This window comes from Hemicordylus capensis, chromosome 11, assembly GCF_027244095.1.
Source record: "Hemicordylus capensis ecotype Gifberg chromosome 11, rHemCap1.1.pri, whole genome shotgun sequence".
Classification (NCBI taxonomy): domain Eukaryota; kingdom Metazoa; phylum Chordata; class Lepidosauria; order Squamata; family Cordylidae; genus Hemicordylus; species Hemicordylus capensis.
This window is the reverse complement of record NC_069667.1, coordinates 28,750,158-28,767,164: the sequence shown is the minus strand read 5'-3', so window position 1 is coordinate 28,767,164 and position 17,007 is coordinate 28,750,158. Positions and strand designations below refer to the sequence as shown.

Here is a 17,007-nt window from a genome sequence, read left to right as displayed (position 1 = left end):
TCGGGCTGTGGACCTCGTCAAAAGTCGCCCTGAGCAATCGCCGCCCCCCCCCCCAGCTGGCCCACCCCCTGGGATGAAGACGGGCCTGTGCCATGAGCCACCATCCCTCCATCGCTGGAGGGGTTCCCCTTGTGGGTGCAGATGTGTGCTGGCATCACTGTCCCTTTTTCTCCTGACAGGGCACAGACCACACCCCTTGGCCTTCCTGAAGAAGTCTCTCAAGCTCTCCTAGATGCTTTTAAAATCTGAGAAGGGGCACCAGCTGGTATTGGCCACTGTGTGGAGACTTTGTTCTTGCCTGGCTGTTCATAACAAGCGTTTCTGGCATCCCCCACCTCGGGCTTTACGCTGCTGCTTTGTCAACATGTCCGTATTAATCTGGTTGGCACAACCACACCTTTTTGTGTGTCTACCATGCAAGAGCATGGTAGACCCTGGGCTTTCTGTAGTCTGCAGAAGACAAGAATTTCTCTCAGGCAATCGTTAATGAACGAATCAAGAGAAGTCTTGTGGCTGAGCACATCCTTTCCCTTTTTAAAATATTGATGGCGAGATTAATTAGGTCTATTCTTGTGGTAGTCACCTTAAGTGGCACAGCCGGGAACTGCTTGACTAACAAGCAGAAGGTTGCCAGTTCGAATCCCCGCTGGTACTATATCGGGCAGCAGCAATCTAGGAAGATACTGACAGGCATCATCTCAGACTGCGCGGGAGGAGGCAATGGTCAACCTCTCCTGCATTCTACCAAAGAAAACCACAGGGCTCTCTGGGCGCCAGGAGTCAAAATCGACTTGATGGCACACTTTACCTTTATTCTTGTGGTATTTGCCATCAGAGATACGCTTAGTTGAGGACACTGTAGGTGGATGCATAGGTTGCCTCTAGGTGATGGAGCCATTCAGGAAGCTTGTTCACCATGTTCTGTTCAAACAAATTGTTTTCTCTCCAGGATCAAGCTCAGAAATAACCAGTTCTGTGAGTTTGCAGTAGTACAGTTCTCAGCTACGCACAGCACTGATGGACCGGCACCTGTAACAACACAAATTCACCTCCCTCCCCATCCCGAAAGCAGTCTTGACATTTTTTTAAACCAGTAACAGCACAAATTACTGGCACGATTATAAAATGAAAATGGTCCTGGGCAGGCAGTATTCATATGAGAATACTCTGTGTTCAAGCCCTTAACGTCCTTACCCCCAAATCCCTTGCAACTCTTGCTTGATTCTTCTTGTGATATTAACACAGCATTGTGTTTTTGTAGCTCTTTTCCACTTGTTGATGTTTCTGGTTTGTTTGGGTTTCCTTTATGATTGATTGTTTTTGATGGGCAGCATCCAAACTAAGATACATGACTAAGTCCCATTGAAATGAGTGAGTTGTGATTTGGGTAGTGCTTCGTGTGTTTCTTGTATGGGTGTCTCTTGTATGGCATGTTGAGCTGCTAGGGAAAGCAGTATAAAAATTAAGTACTCATAATTTTGGCTCTCTTGCAGGTCCCACCTCCCTTATCTAACGTCTTCTGTCCACGAAAGGCTTTGTCTAACCGGTTCCTCGGCAGCTGCTGCTCTCCCTTCTTCTCATATCTGCCCCCACCACGGCCTGTGGTGGGCTTCACTCGGATCCTTAAGGGGGCACCTTTGGCAGAATGTCCTTGGAATCCTTACAGGCTTCTTTGGCTCTCCGGAAGGTGCTCGGTGGTTCCCCCAGAGTGCTTTTTTGAAGGGTAGGCCAAAATCACTCAAGGTTCGATTGAGGTGACGGCAATGGGTGTTGACTGGAGCCTGGCTTCAAGGAACTCTGAGAGTGAAAAACAAAGAGCTCACGGAGATGCCTTCCTGTGCCCACTGACACAAATAACATTTTCTTCCTCAAGGTTTGGGAACTTCTCCCCATGATTTTTGGTTGCACCAAGAAGCTGCCAATAGTGAATTTTGCCCAAGTGAACGGCCTCGGGCCTCCACCAAATGTCGGTTTCAGTGTCATGGACTGAAAGTGTCCCACAGAGACTGATTAACAACTAAGTTTCTTTTTAACACACACACACACACACACACACACACACACACACACACACACACACCTTTTTTAAAAAAGAAGAGAGAGAGATAATTTTCCATAGGATTGGGCATGTTGTGATGGAATTTGCAAGTGACCTGTGTACCTACGGAGTTCTTTGGGACCTGGAGAAACCACCCAGAGGAAATCCCAAGGGAAAGGAAAAAAGGCAGGCTTTCAAACGCACTGTTCCAATGGCAATAGCAGCCTTACGGGGGAGAAGCTTTATAACAAAGAGCCTTATTGTTTTAATTTGCATATTTATATACATATACATATATAAATACATATTATATATACTGTATTTAAGTGCTGTCATGGACTCCTTCAATTAAATTCTAATTCCTTGTTATGTGTTTATCTCTGCTTCGCTGTTTTGGTCCGTTCCCAGTTCTGATTTTGTGATGAGAGCTGGCTTGTGTCTTTCCATGTGGCAGAGATGTTAAGGAGGCTAGATTTTTGTTCTTTTGGAAGGATCTCTTTCTGAGTGAGAATGTGCCTCATCTGACTGTGTCTGACCTCCCCTGCTCCCACAAGGTTTGCTTGCACGGTGTGGATTGGGGTGCCTTGCCATGGCACCAGGTCGTGTCTGAGAAATTTGGGGGTGCCGATATGACTCCCTTGCCCTCCAGTGCCCAACTCCTGGCTATACAGGATGGCACGGATCCTGTGCTAATCAAGGGAAATGCAACAGATCTGGGCTTCTCAAGCACGGATCCCCAGATCTTCTTGGACTACAACTCCCATCATCTGCTTGGCCACTGTGACGGGATGGTGGGAGTTGTAGTCCAACAACATCTGGGTCCCACGTTTGAGAACCTCTGCAATCAAGAATTTTCAACTGCAGGAGCATCAGAGCGAATCATTCTCTCATGCTCTGGGCAGACAAACCTTTGGTGTGAACCTTTCGTTCTGAGTTGTGTATCTGCCCTCAGCAGTACAAGGGAAGACCTCTCAGCACCTCATGGTAGGAAATAAACAGGCATCGGAAACTGCAAGAATGCAGGAGGCCCAAGAGAGTTTTTTATCCTGGCAAGCAAAATCTATGCTGATAAGTCGATTCTCTACATTCCTATCTGCCAGGCCTTCGGCCATGATCCTTGCTGCGTGACTCTGGGCCAGTCCCTTCTCTCTCAGCCTAACCTACTTCACAGGGTTGTAGTGTGGAGAAACTTAACTATGTAGTACACTGCCCCTTGGAGAAAGAGTGGGATATAAAATAAAATAATAATAATAATAATAACAACAACAACATGGATTTAGTTTCCATTAGGCCCAAATCAGTGCAGCGCTAACTGTTGTAGATCAATCAGCGCAAGACTTTTGCTCTTGGTGGTGAATTAGGAGATACAGGTGGAAATGTGGCGGGTTTTTATCTAGCAAAGAGCAAAGCATAGAATGGGGTCAGCCACCTTAGTTCTTCAGCTGCTGTTGAACTAGAACTCCCATCAGCCCCAGTCTTTGGCCATTGTGGCTAGGGATGATGGGAGTTGTAGTAGTCAACAAGCGCTGGAGAGTCAAGGTTGCCTATCCCTGGCATAGAGTGGAGGCTATTTCCATGGTTTAAAAGCAAGGGCAAAAAAAAAATCTTCTACATCTTTATTAGATCATTTTTTGTGATTTGATTTGAGGCTGAATCGAATCACCCAGATTCGATTTGAACTCGAATCTGCAAACTCTAATCTGATCAAATTCTATTCGAGTTAGATTAGGATTCAAATTGATTAAACCCACTTCTAAAGTTACAGTGGGCACCAAAGTGGGGTGGTGAGTAAGTCCCCATGGATGCCACCTACGACCCAAATTTCAAGGCGGTGGGCCACTCAGTTGATGTTTTATATGAATTTTTTAGTTTTTAGTGGTTTTGTATATTTCTGCCATAGGGAATAATGGAGATTCAAAGTAGCCCCCTAACCCTAGCCCAAATTTCATTTTTTTTAAGGCTAAGCTCTAGCCCTTGTAGAAGTGGAGTTATGGAGCAAAATGTCACTATTTTTGCAGTGTTTAGACTCTTTGGTGTGTGATGACTCTTCCTCATAATGAATCCCTATGAGGATTCATTACACACCAAAGAGTCTAAACAATTCAAAAATCCATAAAAAATGAACTGAGTACTTCACTGCCTTGTGTGTGTGGGGGGGTGGCACCCCATGTGCCAACTACCTGCCCTCCCCAACCTGTAAGCCAGTCAGTGTTCTCTCTGATTTTTTTCATCTGTGTACATCATGAGTTTTGTTCTGGGCGGCAATATCAAGGCAGTGTGTGTTCATGTGCATTCAGAGTGGGGCCTTCCTGATTCAATCTGAGCAGGATCTAAAACTAACTGAGCAGACATCAAAAAACTTCTGTGCCCGCACACATGTGCATGCCTTCGAGGACACACTGAAGCCAATGGGGTATTCAGTTTATGTTTTTAGGATTTTAAATCCTAAGTGTTTAGACTCTTCGGTGTGTAATGAATCCTCATAGGGATTCATGATGAGGAACAGTCACTACACACCAAAGAGTCTAAACACTTCAAAAATAGTGACTGCAGATTTTGCTCCATAGCTCCACTTCTACAAGGGCTAGAGCTTAGCAATGAAAGCTAGGAATCAGGGGCAATGAATAAGGGAAACTCAAATCAAATCTGGGGAGATTCAGTTCGAGCTCGAATTTGGCCAGGGGTTACTGGGCAGATTCGTTTCGAGGTCGAATCACTCGAATCAACTAGATTCAGGTTGAATCAATTTGATCTCAGATCGATTCGCACATCCCTAATTTTATAGTTTGGGGCCAGAAACTGGGTATTGCAAAATGACACTGGCTCAAATCCAAGTTGTGTGAGGAGGATAAAAGCAACATTCTCACCTGCACTCCTTCTAGGCGGTAGGACTAAGGCATAAGCCCTCCTTCATTTCATCACAATGACCAAGGTGGTGTCTGGCAATGAACTGACCAGTTGTGATAGGCAAGGCAGTTTCCTCCTTCCGTTTCTCGACTAGGGGCAGGGTCCTGACCGCGGGCAAGTTTGAGAGTTTCACATTGTCATGCTGACTTTCCAGAGTGGGAAACACTAGGAAATACGTGTTCAGGAAACCTTGTTTCTCTGGTAGTTTCTGCCCCTCACCTCCAGTTATGAGGAGATCTTGGCCTGACCTCTTTTAGTAACTAGAAGGGCCTCCTGCTGATTATCTGTGGGCAGAGTAAAGCCAGCCCATCCCTGATGTACAGTCTTGAGCCCCTTGGAGGAAGGATGGGATAGAAATGTGAGAAAGAAACGGAAGCTCACTCTTGCCAGCAAATCTCATGAGAGTGGGCGTTCTCTTTGGGGTGCCCACATGACAAACTCCATGGGGAAAGTGTGTGTGTGGGGGGGGAATGACTGATGACCATTGGAGTGGGGGTTATGGGAGGGGGTTCTCAACCTTGAGTCCCCAACTGGTGGACTACAGCTCCCATAATCCCTGCCGTGTTGTTGCAGGCAACGATGGGCATTGTAAGCCAAAATCTGGGGAGCCCAGATTGAGAACCCTTTAGAGCATGAAGCAAATGTTTGTGGCTGTGGATTACAGGTTCCTGCCTTGGGCTCCCAGTCCTGGATCAGGCTGTGATCGGAGGTTGTGATTTGTAAGGTATGCCGTGCTGCACACTTGGGGGGAAGGCGGATTGAAGAAGGCAGCTTGTCGGAGGCTCAGGAGCATATTGTTGAATTCAGTATTGTATCTTGCATTTGTTTACCCCAATGGAAGATGACTCTGAAATAGAGGTTAAATGCAGGTTATGTCTGTATTTACCTGGAAAGAGGAGGACCCTGCATTGAAGATGACCTCCCAATTGCTAAAATCAAAGACCTTTGGGAGGGAAACTAGTTTTAGATTCAGGTCAATATGCTACAAAGGTAAGCAGTCTAAGACCCGTCTATGGTGTAGTCATGCAGCACTGTAAAACAAAAGGCAATTCTATTTGTTTTGGAAATTGAAGTTACGTCATCCTGGGTTTCTCCCAGTTCATGGCTGGTGTTGCCATGGATTGTGGTTGGCTTGCTGGTTCTCTGTCGTAGCACTATGGAGTGTCAGGAATATTCCGTGTCTTGGAAATACTGTAGGTTGCAAAGGTTGTTTTAGCATGTTGTCGTGGGTTGTGTTGTTAGAGCGCTGCAGCCTGTGTTTGTCTAATGAGCATTTTGTAGAGTCTAAGTGGGGTGGGGGGGATGTGTTGGCTCATTTGTGTCACAGTAGCTGTAGAAGGATAAGGATTTTTTTTTAAGCCATCTGGATGGCAGGCACTAACCTTATCCTGTGTGAGGTGTTGAGTAGAAAGTAATGGTGGATCATTCTTCTGTACCAAGAATGTTCTTTAGAAAATACACGTCAGTTCTCTGGCAGGAGAAGGCCCTAATTGACATCTGAGCTTTTAAAAAAAACAAAACCTGTGGAACTCCCCATTGTGGTGGTTGTATTTTCTTTAAACCCCAAGTTTTCTTAGCCTTGGAACAGGATGAAATTCCAGGTGGGAAGGTGCATCATGCACAGCGGACCTTGCAACAGGTCACTGCATGAACGAGCCGGCAAAAGAGCTTGGGATGAGTGTTCTCAAATTGGGCCCCCAGATGTCGTTGAACTACAACTCCCAAGGCCATTGTGGCAGGGGATGGTGGGAGCTGTAGTGCAACAACATCTGGGGGCCCAATTTTGAGAATCTCGGGATAGACAAAATATATATGAGAGGAGAAAAAGTTCAGTTATGCTTCTGCTTTGTCCTTCTGGAATGACGTGCAAAGAGGTGGACGTTTTACCTTTTTAGTACTTTAACAGAACAGAGAATTTGGGCAGGGGTGCAAAAACCAGCATCTGCTGAATTCCCACTTCGATACCATTGTTAAAGGTACAGGACTTCTCTTTTGTATCTGGCCACCTGTTATCTCCTTTGTCAATTTTAAATCTCTCTGAACTCCCAAATAAGCCCTTGGAACCTAGTTCTGTGAGAGCAATAAGAATGTGCTGTTGCTTAGCCTGCTTTAGAACTACATTTCTCAAAGTTCCATGTGAGTAGACGGTGTGGCTTCCTGTGGTCCCTCTTCTCCATGGTCAAAGACCTTGGGGACCCTTTTTAACAGTTGTATAGAATTGTATTATTAACACTGATGAGTCGGTCTCTCTGGTGAAAGTTACTTGCAATGCAACAGGAAACCAACTTTACCATAAAAAGCAACAAGTCAAATCTTAAGTCTTGCTCCCGCAACTAAAAACGATGAAACTACAATCAGGTGTTGAACTCAACATTTGTGTCACTTTTAAAATCTACATTTATTTTATTTCCAGCTGTGTGAATAATGGGGGAGGGCATTGTAGTACAGTTTTCTCTCTCAAGAAAAAGGACTAGTGTCTCCCTCGGTCATACAGCGGCATTCGGCTCCTTGTAGCGGATTCTCTTGTGCTTCGGTCATCCAGCTTGAGCCGTCACATCCTCTTGCCTCACGCTGCGGGACCTGTCACTCAGAAACAGCCATTGGCAATAAAGGCTGAAATGGACCAGGCCAAAATCTGTGTCTTCCCTGGCTTGTTTGTCCACCTGAAGTGATTGTGCGGGACATGAATGAAGCAAAGGTGGTTTTGTTCCAAGACCAGAAGGAGAACTAATTATAACCAGTTACTGTGTGCTGTCCTCACTTGAGTCTTTTCCAATTCTGCTCTGGAAAAAATAAATTTGTATTTATATTGTTCTGCTTGGTTTCGTGCTTGGTTCATTGGGGGAACATTTCTCCTCTTTAGACGAGAGCTCTGTGCTGGATCTGGGCGAAGCACAGTGGGAGAGCATCTGCTTTGCATGCAGAAGGTTCATTCCCTGACAGCTCCGAGGAAGACAGAGAGACTCCTGCCCGAAACCTGGGGGAGCTGCTGCCAGTCAGAGCAGAGAGTTCCTTCATGTTTCTCTCCACACAGCTTCCAAAATGGGTTTTTGAAGTTTAGAAAACTCCCACACAGGCAAGCTGTCCTATTTAATAACTTCCGTTTCTCTAGCCTTTTGAGAGTTCCACGTACTCGGCCTGGCCTGCCTTGCAATGCAGGGGTTCTCCACTCTGAGGCTCCAGATGTTGGGGGGGAGCATTGTCTCTGGGGATGACGGGAGTTGTTGTCCAATAACTTCTAGGGCCCCAGATTTGAGAAGCCCTGGCATAGAGAACTTGACTCAAGGGCCACGCCTCTGGTGGCTGCTTCAGTGACCCCTCTAGGGGTATTCACTGCTGTGCATCATCGTGTCAAGATTACACAAGTGATCACACAGTGCACTCAGTGGATGGACACCTAACAGACAGCTGGTGCAGGATTGTCACACGTGACGGTGTACACCTGTGTAAGGAAAACAAGATGGCATGGTTGTCAGCTGGTGCCCCAACAATCCGCTGCCTAAGGCAACCATCTCAGCTTGCCTCATGAACAGGCCGCCCTGTCAGAAAAATATGCAGGCAGCCTTTTGTTTAGAAGAGGGGTGGTTTAGATTGGCTGCCTTGGCAGTTCTCTCCTCCTAGCTCCGGTCACGGTACCAGCTGTCCTATGATTATCACCTGCCACTCTTAGAATGAGTTTGCCTCTGTCCAACAAATTGAACTGGCCTCCGCAGAGACTGCTAGCCAACATGCCTTCATACCAGCCCTGGGCCTTGGCAACCAGCAGCGTGGGCTGTTATTTATCAGGATCACACCTCACGCCCCTCCTCACTGAGCCTCATCCTACACTGGCCTGAGAGGTTCTGCTCACAACTTCTTGTAAGCTCAGCTGCCTGCAGCAAAGAGCCTGCTTCTGTTCCATCTTTGCCTTCTATGCAGGGTGTGGGCAACTTAGCATCTTGTGTGTCTCTGTCGTCCTCCCTTGACGTCTCACCAGTCCCCCAAATAGAGAAAGATTGTTCCCTCAGGCCCGGTTCTGCTACCACACCTGTTTTCTCTGGCCCTTCCCAACGGAAATCACCCTCTGCTTTTTCTGCTGCGGCATTCCCTCTCAGTCTTAATGCATAATTCTCTGGCCCAAAACATGCCTGGCTTACCTCGTCCCTCTGCCTCTCTTCCTGTTTCCCAGCGCTGCACCCAGCTTGCATTTCTTCCTTTCCACACCCAACTGCCTCTTCAGGACCATCCTCCTCCTCCTCTTCTTCTTCAGACTTCTCTGTCCCAAAGCTCACCATTCTCTCAGCATTCTCTCTTCTTGTTCCTTCCCTGCAATCCCCAGTGCCCACATCTCTCTCTTCTGCCCCACACCCACATGATCTCTCCCCCTTGGATCTGGAAAGACCCTCCGATTCTGTTGTGCTCTTCCCAAACTCTATTTCTTCTCTGTGTTCGTCTTCCTTCTCTCCAGTGAAACTCTCTTTTCTTGACCTCTCACACTTCCTCCTGTCAAAGAGGGTATCTTCCCTCAAACATAGTTCTGGTGCCATTCTTGCTTCTATCTCTGGCCTTCCCAGCTGGACCTCTTCACGGTCTTCTTTGGAACTCAACCCTCCTTCCAGTCCCTTGATATTCTCTGCTCCAAAGCACACCTGCCCCTGTGAACCAGAATGGTCTCTGCCTTTCATTTCTCCTTCCCCACACTTTGCTTCAAATTCCTTCCTCTCTCTGGTGGAATTCGCTTTTCCAAGGCTCACCTCTGCCTTGGTGGAGCATCTCTGGGAGGACACTTCTCCTGTGCTGGCCATGAATTCTCCTGCAGATTCCCCTTGTTCCTTCTCAGAATCTCCGCAGAAATCCTCTTCTTCTTCTTCTTCTTTCCCCTCCACCAGTGCAAGGCCCGCCTCTCCACTTTGTCCCCCTGCCCCACAAGCCAGCTCTTCTGCCTTCTCCCTCTCGCCTTCTGGCTCCCACCGTTGCCCAAATCCTGATGGTGCTTTGGGTCCAGAGGCTTCACAGCCTTCTCCAGAATGCCTAGAGGCCTTCCTTTCCCCTTGGGCATCTTGCTCTTCCTTTCCTGGTTCAACCCTCCTCCCTTTCTGAGGCACAGGGCCTTCTTGGACCACTCTCCCTCCCTCCTTGGTCAACTCTCTCTTTTCCTCCTCCGCATTCACATGGTCTGTGGCACCTCCTTCCGTCATCACATCCTCTCCACTCTCCTCCGGCTCCAGGGTTTCTCGCTCACTTCCTTCCATCTGTGCCCGGAGGTCTTTATCGGGAAGCTCTGCTTTCCCACCCCCAGAAGGACTATGGGTTTGCTCTGCCTGGCCCCCCGCCGTCCCCGCTCGAGAGGCAGGCTCCTGGAAGATCCCCTGGTACTTCTTGCGATCTTCCACGTGTTTCCGCCTCATCCTTTCCCCCAGGAGCTTCAACTCCTTCCTCACCGCAGCAGCCAGAGAGGGGTCCAGTTGGGCCACCCTCAGGAAGTCGGTGCGTGCCTCCTTCTCGTTCCACACGGCTGTGTGGGCCTTGGCCCGCTTGAAATAAGCCTTGACATTTTCTAAGGGGGAAAAGAACACAACTCAGAGTTTCACATACATGATTTTGTGCTTGGCCGAAAGCCATTACTGAGGATTGTAAGGCGACTGGAAGGGGTGGGAGTTCCTACAGCTGCTTTTGGACTACAACTCCCATCATTCCCAGCTGCAATACATTACAAAGGGATGATGGGAGCTGTAGTCCAGCAACAGTTGGACAACCTCAGTTTGGCCACCCCTCCGTGATTATGGTCTTGCCAACTTTCAGAACCTCACACTGTGGCAACAAAAGTCACTCTGATGGAAAGAAAAACAAAAGAAGGAAAACATCAATTTAAGACACCCACAAGGGGAGTGCAACAGTTGACTATATAAGGGGCATTTCAGCAGCAATTCTCCAGCCCCACTGACGGGCAGAGCAGTAAGGAGGGCTCTGTCCTTTCCACAGCTCTCCCTGCGGAAGATCTCTGCCCGGCCCCACTGGGGCTGCAAGACAAATCTTTGCACAGGACCAATCCTCATCAGAAACGACAAGGCCTGTAACCAGGGATGATGGGTGTGGTGGGCCACAGCTGCCAGAAGGCTGCGTTGGAGACCCCTGCTCTCGGACACTCCGAGCAAGACAGCAGTGGGGGTGAGGCTGCTAATGCAATGGCATCACCGCAAGAGAGGTGCCCTTGGACTCGCGGCAGCCTTCCAAAGGCGACTTGTCACCTGCGGCTCCGACCCTGGCCGTCAGTCTTTCAGGGTAGCAAAACCTTGGAGTCCTGCTCGGGGTGGGCGGCAAGCAGCTGGTGGGGGAAGGTCCTCACCGTTGTCCTTCTGCAGGAGGTCAGTGGTGTGCTCCAGCACCTCGTAATATTCGCCCAGCTCCAGCTGGCACTGGCAGTAGTTCAGCACCAGGGGTGTGAGGAGCTTCTCTAGTCTCACCCAGTCCTCCTCCCATGGTTTCTCCTGCCAAGAGAGCCAGCAAGCAACAACGGGTGAAGCTCAGCCCAGATGGGCCGTGAATGGTGCCGCAATGGACAACTGTCAAAAGCGTGCTGAGAATTCTCTTTGGAAAGCAGCATATAAAGATTCACACTAGCAGCCGCAATCTCCACCATTTCAGACTTGGGAAACAGGTTCATAATCATTGGAAAGGGGGGTCTTGTGGAGATCTGGAACTCTCTCGGAGTATTCCACACCCCCGATGTTCAGCTTGCTTGCTTTCAAGCACGTTTCTAACCCTTTTAGTTCTGGAGATACAAGGGGAGACCATGCAGGCAGTATTCAACGGAATTATTCCTTAAAATTAAATTTGCTCCCATCTTCCAATGTTCTGGGCAGTGAGTGCAAAAGTACTGCGATAATTGACAAGCAAAAGGCCCTGATTTTCAAGTATTATAACATTAAGTTTTACTAATATTGAATACAAGGAAATAACTTTAAATCTACCATGCAACCCATATTTATATTCTGTTTGTTCTACAATGAGTCCTTGTCCCCTTATGGCCCTATTTGGAACGCCCCATTAATCCACACTGGCAGCAGGAAAAACACTTTCTCTCCCACCCCCCACCATGTTTTATTCTATGTTTTTTCACTAGCAACAGTAGCTGAGTGAGAGGGTTCTTCCCTGGCTTAGATTTTAATCCAAGCCAGAGAAGAACTCTGGGGCCGTAATTCTCGCCTTGCATTTAAGGTGAGCGTTCTGAGCCCCAAAGCTCCCATTTCCCAGGTTAGGCCTCAAGACTCCTCCGTGGAAGCCCATGTCATAAGGAAGACTGCAGTGCATCTGTGCACAAGCTCAGCCTCTCCTCCCAGATTTCACCTTGGCCTGAAGGTTGCGCAAGCAGATGACGGCTTCTTGGTATTTCTCTGCCGCCTCCTTGAATTTCCGTGCGAGGACCAGCCGGTTGCCTTCAGTGTGCAGTTTTGGCACAGCGGCCAGCTTCTCCTCCTTGTTCATGGCCCACGTATCCCGTTTGTACGCGGAGGGGTCCTCTACCTGAGACACAAGACAGTTGTGTATGACTTGAGTGAGTCACAAGTGGAGAGGCAAACACTTCCAGCCAGTCAGGGAGAAGACAGTGTTCCCCGGTCATGCTAGCTTCTCAAGGGCAGGAGCTTTTTCGGTGGGGTAGTATCCCGACACACATCCACAAACCCCTCTCTACCTGCAGCCTGAAATGGTACTGTCCAGGAAAGACACTATTCCACGGGATTCTGCTCAACCTATAAACCAGCCCTCCTTTGAACCAACTGCGTAAATTGGTTAGTAGAATGGGCTTATTTAATCTATACACCTCTCATCCAAAAATGGCTCAAGGCAGTTGACAATAAACAATAAAACTATTTAGAACATTAACGTAAAGCATAAATTAAAACTATTTTTAAAATATCATCATAAAACTCTTTCAAGCCTATTGAAACCACCTTAAATATTACCCAAAGCCAAGCTGAAGGGGTGGGTCTTTATGGCTCTCGCCCTCCAAGGATGATAACCTTTTCTTATTCTGTGGGGAGCATGTTCAACAATCTCGGGGAAGCTATTGAGGAGACCTGACCCCAAGTTGAGGCCAAATGAACTGATGGCACCTCAGGACAGACTTCTCCTGATTATCTTAACGAGAAATGGGGATCTCGCAGAGAAAGGCGCTCTCTCTCGGGTACCCCAGGCCTAAATCGTCCAGGGCTTTAAAGTGATAACCCTCATTTTATATTTTGCTCAGAAGCATCCTGGCAGCCAGTGCAGCTCTTTAAAAGTAGGCATAATATGGTCCCTCTGGGCTACCCTCGGAGACCAGCCCTAGCTGCCCTATTTTGGACTGCGTACAAGGGCAGCCCTACGCAGAGTGCATTGCAGTAGTCCGAACTGGAGGCAGACAGCCGGTGCCTGGTGGCACACAGCCTCCCGGCCCTCTCACTCACCTTGAAGAGCTCCATGATGAAGATGAGTGGCTGTGGCGTCCTCTGCAGCTCATCCAGGTCCGCATAGCCTGTGCTGTGATAGTCAAACATGTTGCCCATCCCACAGCGGTGCTTCTGGCCCTCCAGAGGGTCCTGGCCCTCCGCGATTTTCCGCATCCCCTTGGAGATCAGGGCATACATTCCTGTGTGCTGAAGTACACGGAAGAGACCCGTGAGCTTGGCATGGAGGGGGCTGTAGCTCAGTGGCAGAGGTTCCGCAGGCCCCGGGCTCCGTCCCTGGCAGCAGCATCTCCAGACGGGGCTGGGAGAGCTGCTGCCAGTCAGTGCAGGCAATACTGAGCTAGATGGACCCACAGTCTGGCTCGCTATAAGGCGGCTTCCTAGGGCATGGTACACCTGGAGACAGGGAGCATCTTTCTGTTATTCCAGTGCGAATGGAATCACTCCGCCATCTTAACCTGGCTGGGAAATGAGCTGAGCAACTTCTCCCCATCCAAAACGAAACAAGAAATAGCCTTTTTTCAGGCCAGTCTGAATTAGTGAGCCACTAAACTCTCCCCTGTCCTACCCTGCAGTGCTCCAAGTAAGCTGTAGCTCAAGAAGAGAGGAAGCCGTCTTCCGCCTCCAGTGGGAAAATCTGAGACTGAAAAGGATTTTGGAACTGTAATGCTCACCTTCTGTTGAGTCGGGTATTATGAGCTTTAGTATTAGTGGAAGAGAGCTGGTCTCGTGGCAGCAAACATGACTTGTCCTCTTAGCTAAGCAGGGTCTGCCCTGGCTGTATATGAAAGAGAGGCTAGAAGTGTGAGCCCTGGAAGATATTCCCCTGAGGGGATAATAATGGGGCTGCTCTGGGAAGAGCATCTAGGTTCCCAGTTCCCTCCCTGGCAGCATCTCCAAGAGAGGGATGAGAGAGACTCCTGCCTGCAACCTGGGAGAAGCTGCTGCCAGTCTATGAAGATAATACTGAGCTAGATGGACCAAGGGTTGGACTCGGTATAGGGCAGCTGCCTATGTTCCTATGTATCTCTGAAACCCGTATTTCCAAGCCGAGAAGCATGAGTCTCATCACCATCACCGACATTTAATTGGAAAAAAGCGTGTGAAGTGTTTTTGAAGCCCTTTCATGGCCTGGCACCAGGATATCCTGCCTTTTCTAACAGGAAACATCTGTGTGAACTCATGTATGAGAAGCAGAAGGAGCTGATCTAACCTCTTGTGGCAAAGAGCTCCACATAATGGGTGCCACCACAAAAAAGGCCCCGTCCTGTGCCACCGCCACCAACCAAATTTCTGAAAGTAGCAGAAACTCCCCTGGTTTTAATAAGGGGGGTGGGGTGGGGAAACCTTGCCCCGAATAACACAATGTAATAAGCCAGCACTCTGCTCAGGCAAGGGGTGGCCCAGTCTCCTACTCACAACAGCATCACACCAGAATTCTGCCACCTCGCCGATCCGCATGGAAGTCAGCAGGGTTTCCCACACCTCGATCTTGAACATCTTCCCCACAATGATCTCCATGGGGATGCCAGCAATCCGGCTGTCGTCTATCACCGTTCGCTCAAAGTCATCTTTCAGGGTCTGGAAGTGGAAAGTGACCTGCGGCAAAGACAGGTCAAGGTACCTGATGCTGTGGGTGATGCTCCAGCCAGCCCAGGCGCAGAATGCCAGGAGCTCCGAGGCTCCCATTCAGTCCCTGGCAGCAGCATCTCCAGGTAGGGCTGGGAAAGACTCCTGCCTGAATGCCTGGAGAGCTGCTGCCTGTCAGTGCTGCCAGTGCTGAGCTAGACGGACCAAGGGTCTGACTCAGTAAGAGGCAGCCTCCTATGTCCATAACGCTCTCTCTGGCATGTCCTAGGAGGACATCCTTTTGCTTGGGGACAAACTAGTGGCACGATTCAGGCCATGCCCTTTTGGCACTTTTCTCCAGTAGGATTCTCGGCGCTCTGCATCGTGTTAGAAAGGACGAGCTCCTGCCGCTCGCATCCTCAACCCAGGGCTCTCGGATGCCCAGATGTGGGGCTGCAGCTCCCACCATTCCCTGCTGGACTGAGCATGGAGTGGTCTGTTTGAGGACCCTGGCATGGAGCTCTCTTCCCCTCCTGCCCTGGGCAATCCAGACTTCCAGAAGGGAGAGTGTTGCACCCACAGCCCAGCAGCTGGCTAGAGCCAATGGCCAGCAGAGACAGAAAGCAGCGGGAAGGAGGGTGGTCCTGGCTTGCCACTTAGGGCGTGGACAGCGGGCGCTTGCCTCCCTCTTCCCACTGGTGTAGGCGCTTTCTCGTTTAGCCCAGGAGTCCGTCTAGTCCAGCATGCTGCGCCCCCACCGTGGGAAACGAGATCCTTCTGGGGAGCCCAGCACAAGCAGCATCCGAAGGCACTAACCCTAACCCATACTGTGGCAACTGGAATTCAGCCGCTGACTATTTCTGAACAGGGAGGTTCTGTTTAGATGTCACAACGAATAGCTAAACCCTGGGAGACAGCTGCAGCAGCTTTACCTTGCTTCCATCTTGGAAATCCGGCAGCTCCCCACGGCCTCCGTGCAAGATCTTCTTCTTGACCCCTTCCACATTTAGCAGGTATGTTTCTTCCATGGCTGACGGGATGATGGCCGGTTTCTCTTGGTCTCCAGGTAAGGCAATAAGGTTCCCCTGAGTGCAACACAGATCTGCTTCAACCCACCTCCTTCTCCTGCTCGATTTCAATGGAACTTCTTCCTGGTTTCTTCCAGCCTGCAGATTTTGAGTTTCCCAAAGAAATCCTCAACAGCACCTCCCCGATGCTTCCTCCCGCAGCACCCAACTACAGAATCAGACTCGGGGAACCCCTTGCAGAGGCAGAGGGCGTCTCCCTAACCCTCGTCCCCTCCGATGCAGCCTGCAAACTGCACATCGGCACTTGGCCTTTCTGATCGCCTCCCAGGTTAATCCAGGATTTGCTACTTTGGCATGTTTGAAACGGGATTAGGCTGCTTAATCAACCCAAGCCAACCCCCAACATCCTTCTGGAGGGTGCCAGCAACGTCCCTGGCCCAGTTCTCACTGGGACGGCACCACCTCAGGCTGCAGAGGACAGCCGTTCTCGATAGGATGCTTCTCCACTTAAAGAAGACATTCTGCACGTGGAGAATCAGAATGGGCGTCTTTCTCTTGGACACACTAGCTTTCAACGTGGATTTGAAAAACAAACACCAGTGGAGCCTCGATCTGCAGTCGAAAGTGGCACAGACCAGACACAGGGAGAACGGCCCATTCTGTGTTCAGCTGCCTTTGTTAACTGCAGCTTAAAGTGGTGTTCAGAGGTGTGGGGGGAGGAATGGGAACAGGGGCAGGAGAAGAGCAGGACCGCCTGGGGTTGGGTTTTCTGGAGAGAAACAAGGGACCCTGCAGCGGGGCGAGGCTGTTCTTTGCTTGGGAAGACCTCTCCCCGCACCCACCCAGAATCTTCAAGCCTTTAGCACATACTATGGCTTCCTTCGGAGATCATAGCTGCAGCCATGAGGACTGGGAGGTCACTGCCCTCCTAGGCAAGCTGGGATTTCCGAGAGCAGCCTCCACTCACCCGCTGGGGCTGATGAAAACACCCATCATTGCCAGCCACAATGGATTGCCCCGGCTCTGGAGTAGATGCATA

At 49.4% G+C, this 17,007-nt stretch overlaps 2 protein-coding genes across 14 annotated transcripts in view; one reads left to right on the top strand and one right to left on the bottom strand.

Moving 5' to 3' along the window:
- The window catches only part of DRP2 (dystrophin related protein 2), a 42,212-nt gene extending 34,453 nt beyond the window's left edge, over nucleotides 1-7,759 (top strand). For 7 of the 8 annotated variants that reach the window (XM_053273884.1, XM_053273883.1, XM_053273880.1 and 4 more), the window contains exons 24-25: nucleotides 180-265; nucleotides 1,494-7,759. In XM_053273884.1, coding sequence (XP_053129859.1) covers nucleotides 180-232 — 53 coding nt within the window. In that variant the 3' untranslated portion in view covers nucleotides 233-265; nucleotides 1,494-7,759. The remainder of the gene's footprint in view (nucleotides 1-179; nucleotides 266-1,493) is intronic. The other variant, XM_053273882.1, reaches the window with a different exon arrangement.
- On the bottom strand, nucleotides 7,329-16,988 carry LOC128335497 (aryl-hydrocarbon-interacting protein-like 1). 6 transcript variants are annotated; one of them, XM_053273892.1, is made up of 7 exons: nucleotides 15,873-16,914; nucleotides 14,791-14,970; nucleotides 13,372-13,560; nucleotides 12,272-12,448; nucleotides 11,271-11,412; nucleotides 9,082-10,481; nucleotides 7,329-8,387 (listed from the first exon to the last, which is right to left on the bottom strand). In XM_053273892.1, the coding sequence occupies exons 1-7, from the start codon at nucleotides 15,966-15,968 to the stop codon at nucleotides 8,343-8,345; spliced, it is 2,229 nt and encodes a 742-aa protein (XP_053129867.1). In that variant the 5' UTR covers nucleotides 15,969-16,914; the 3' UTR covers nucleotides 7,329-8,342. The 6 variants fall into 6 exon arrangements, with proteins under 6 accessions (XP_053129867.1, XP_053129868.1, XP_053129869.1 ...); XM_053273893.1 differs by having other exon boundaries at nucleotides 9,679-10,481; XM_053273894.1 differs by having other exon boundaries at nucleotides 10,366-10,481.
- Nucleotides 16,989-17,007: the final 19 nt, after the last annotated feature.

Bases quoted from the DNA above. Each gene is read 5' to 3' on its own strand.
- LOC128335497 (XM_053273891.1), bottom strand. From the start codon at position 15,968: ATGGAAGAAACATACCTGCTAAATGTGGAAGGGGTCAAGAAGAAGATC. The intron at 12,449-13,371 runs GTGAGTGAGAGG...CTTGTGTCTCAG, and splicing joins TCATCATGGAGCTCTTCAAG to GTAGAGGACCCCTCCGCGTA. The intron at 10,482-11,270 runs GTGAGGACCTTC...TTTCCCCCTTAG, and splicing joins CCTCCTGCAGAAGGACAACG to AAAATGTCAAGGCTTATTTC.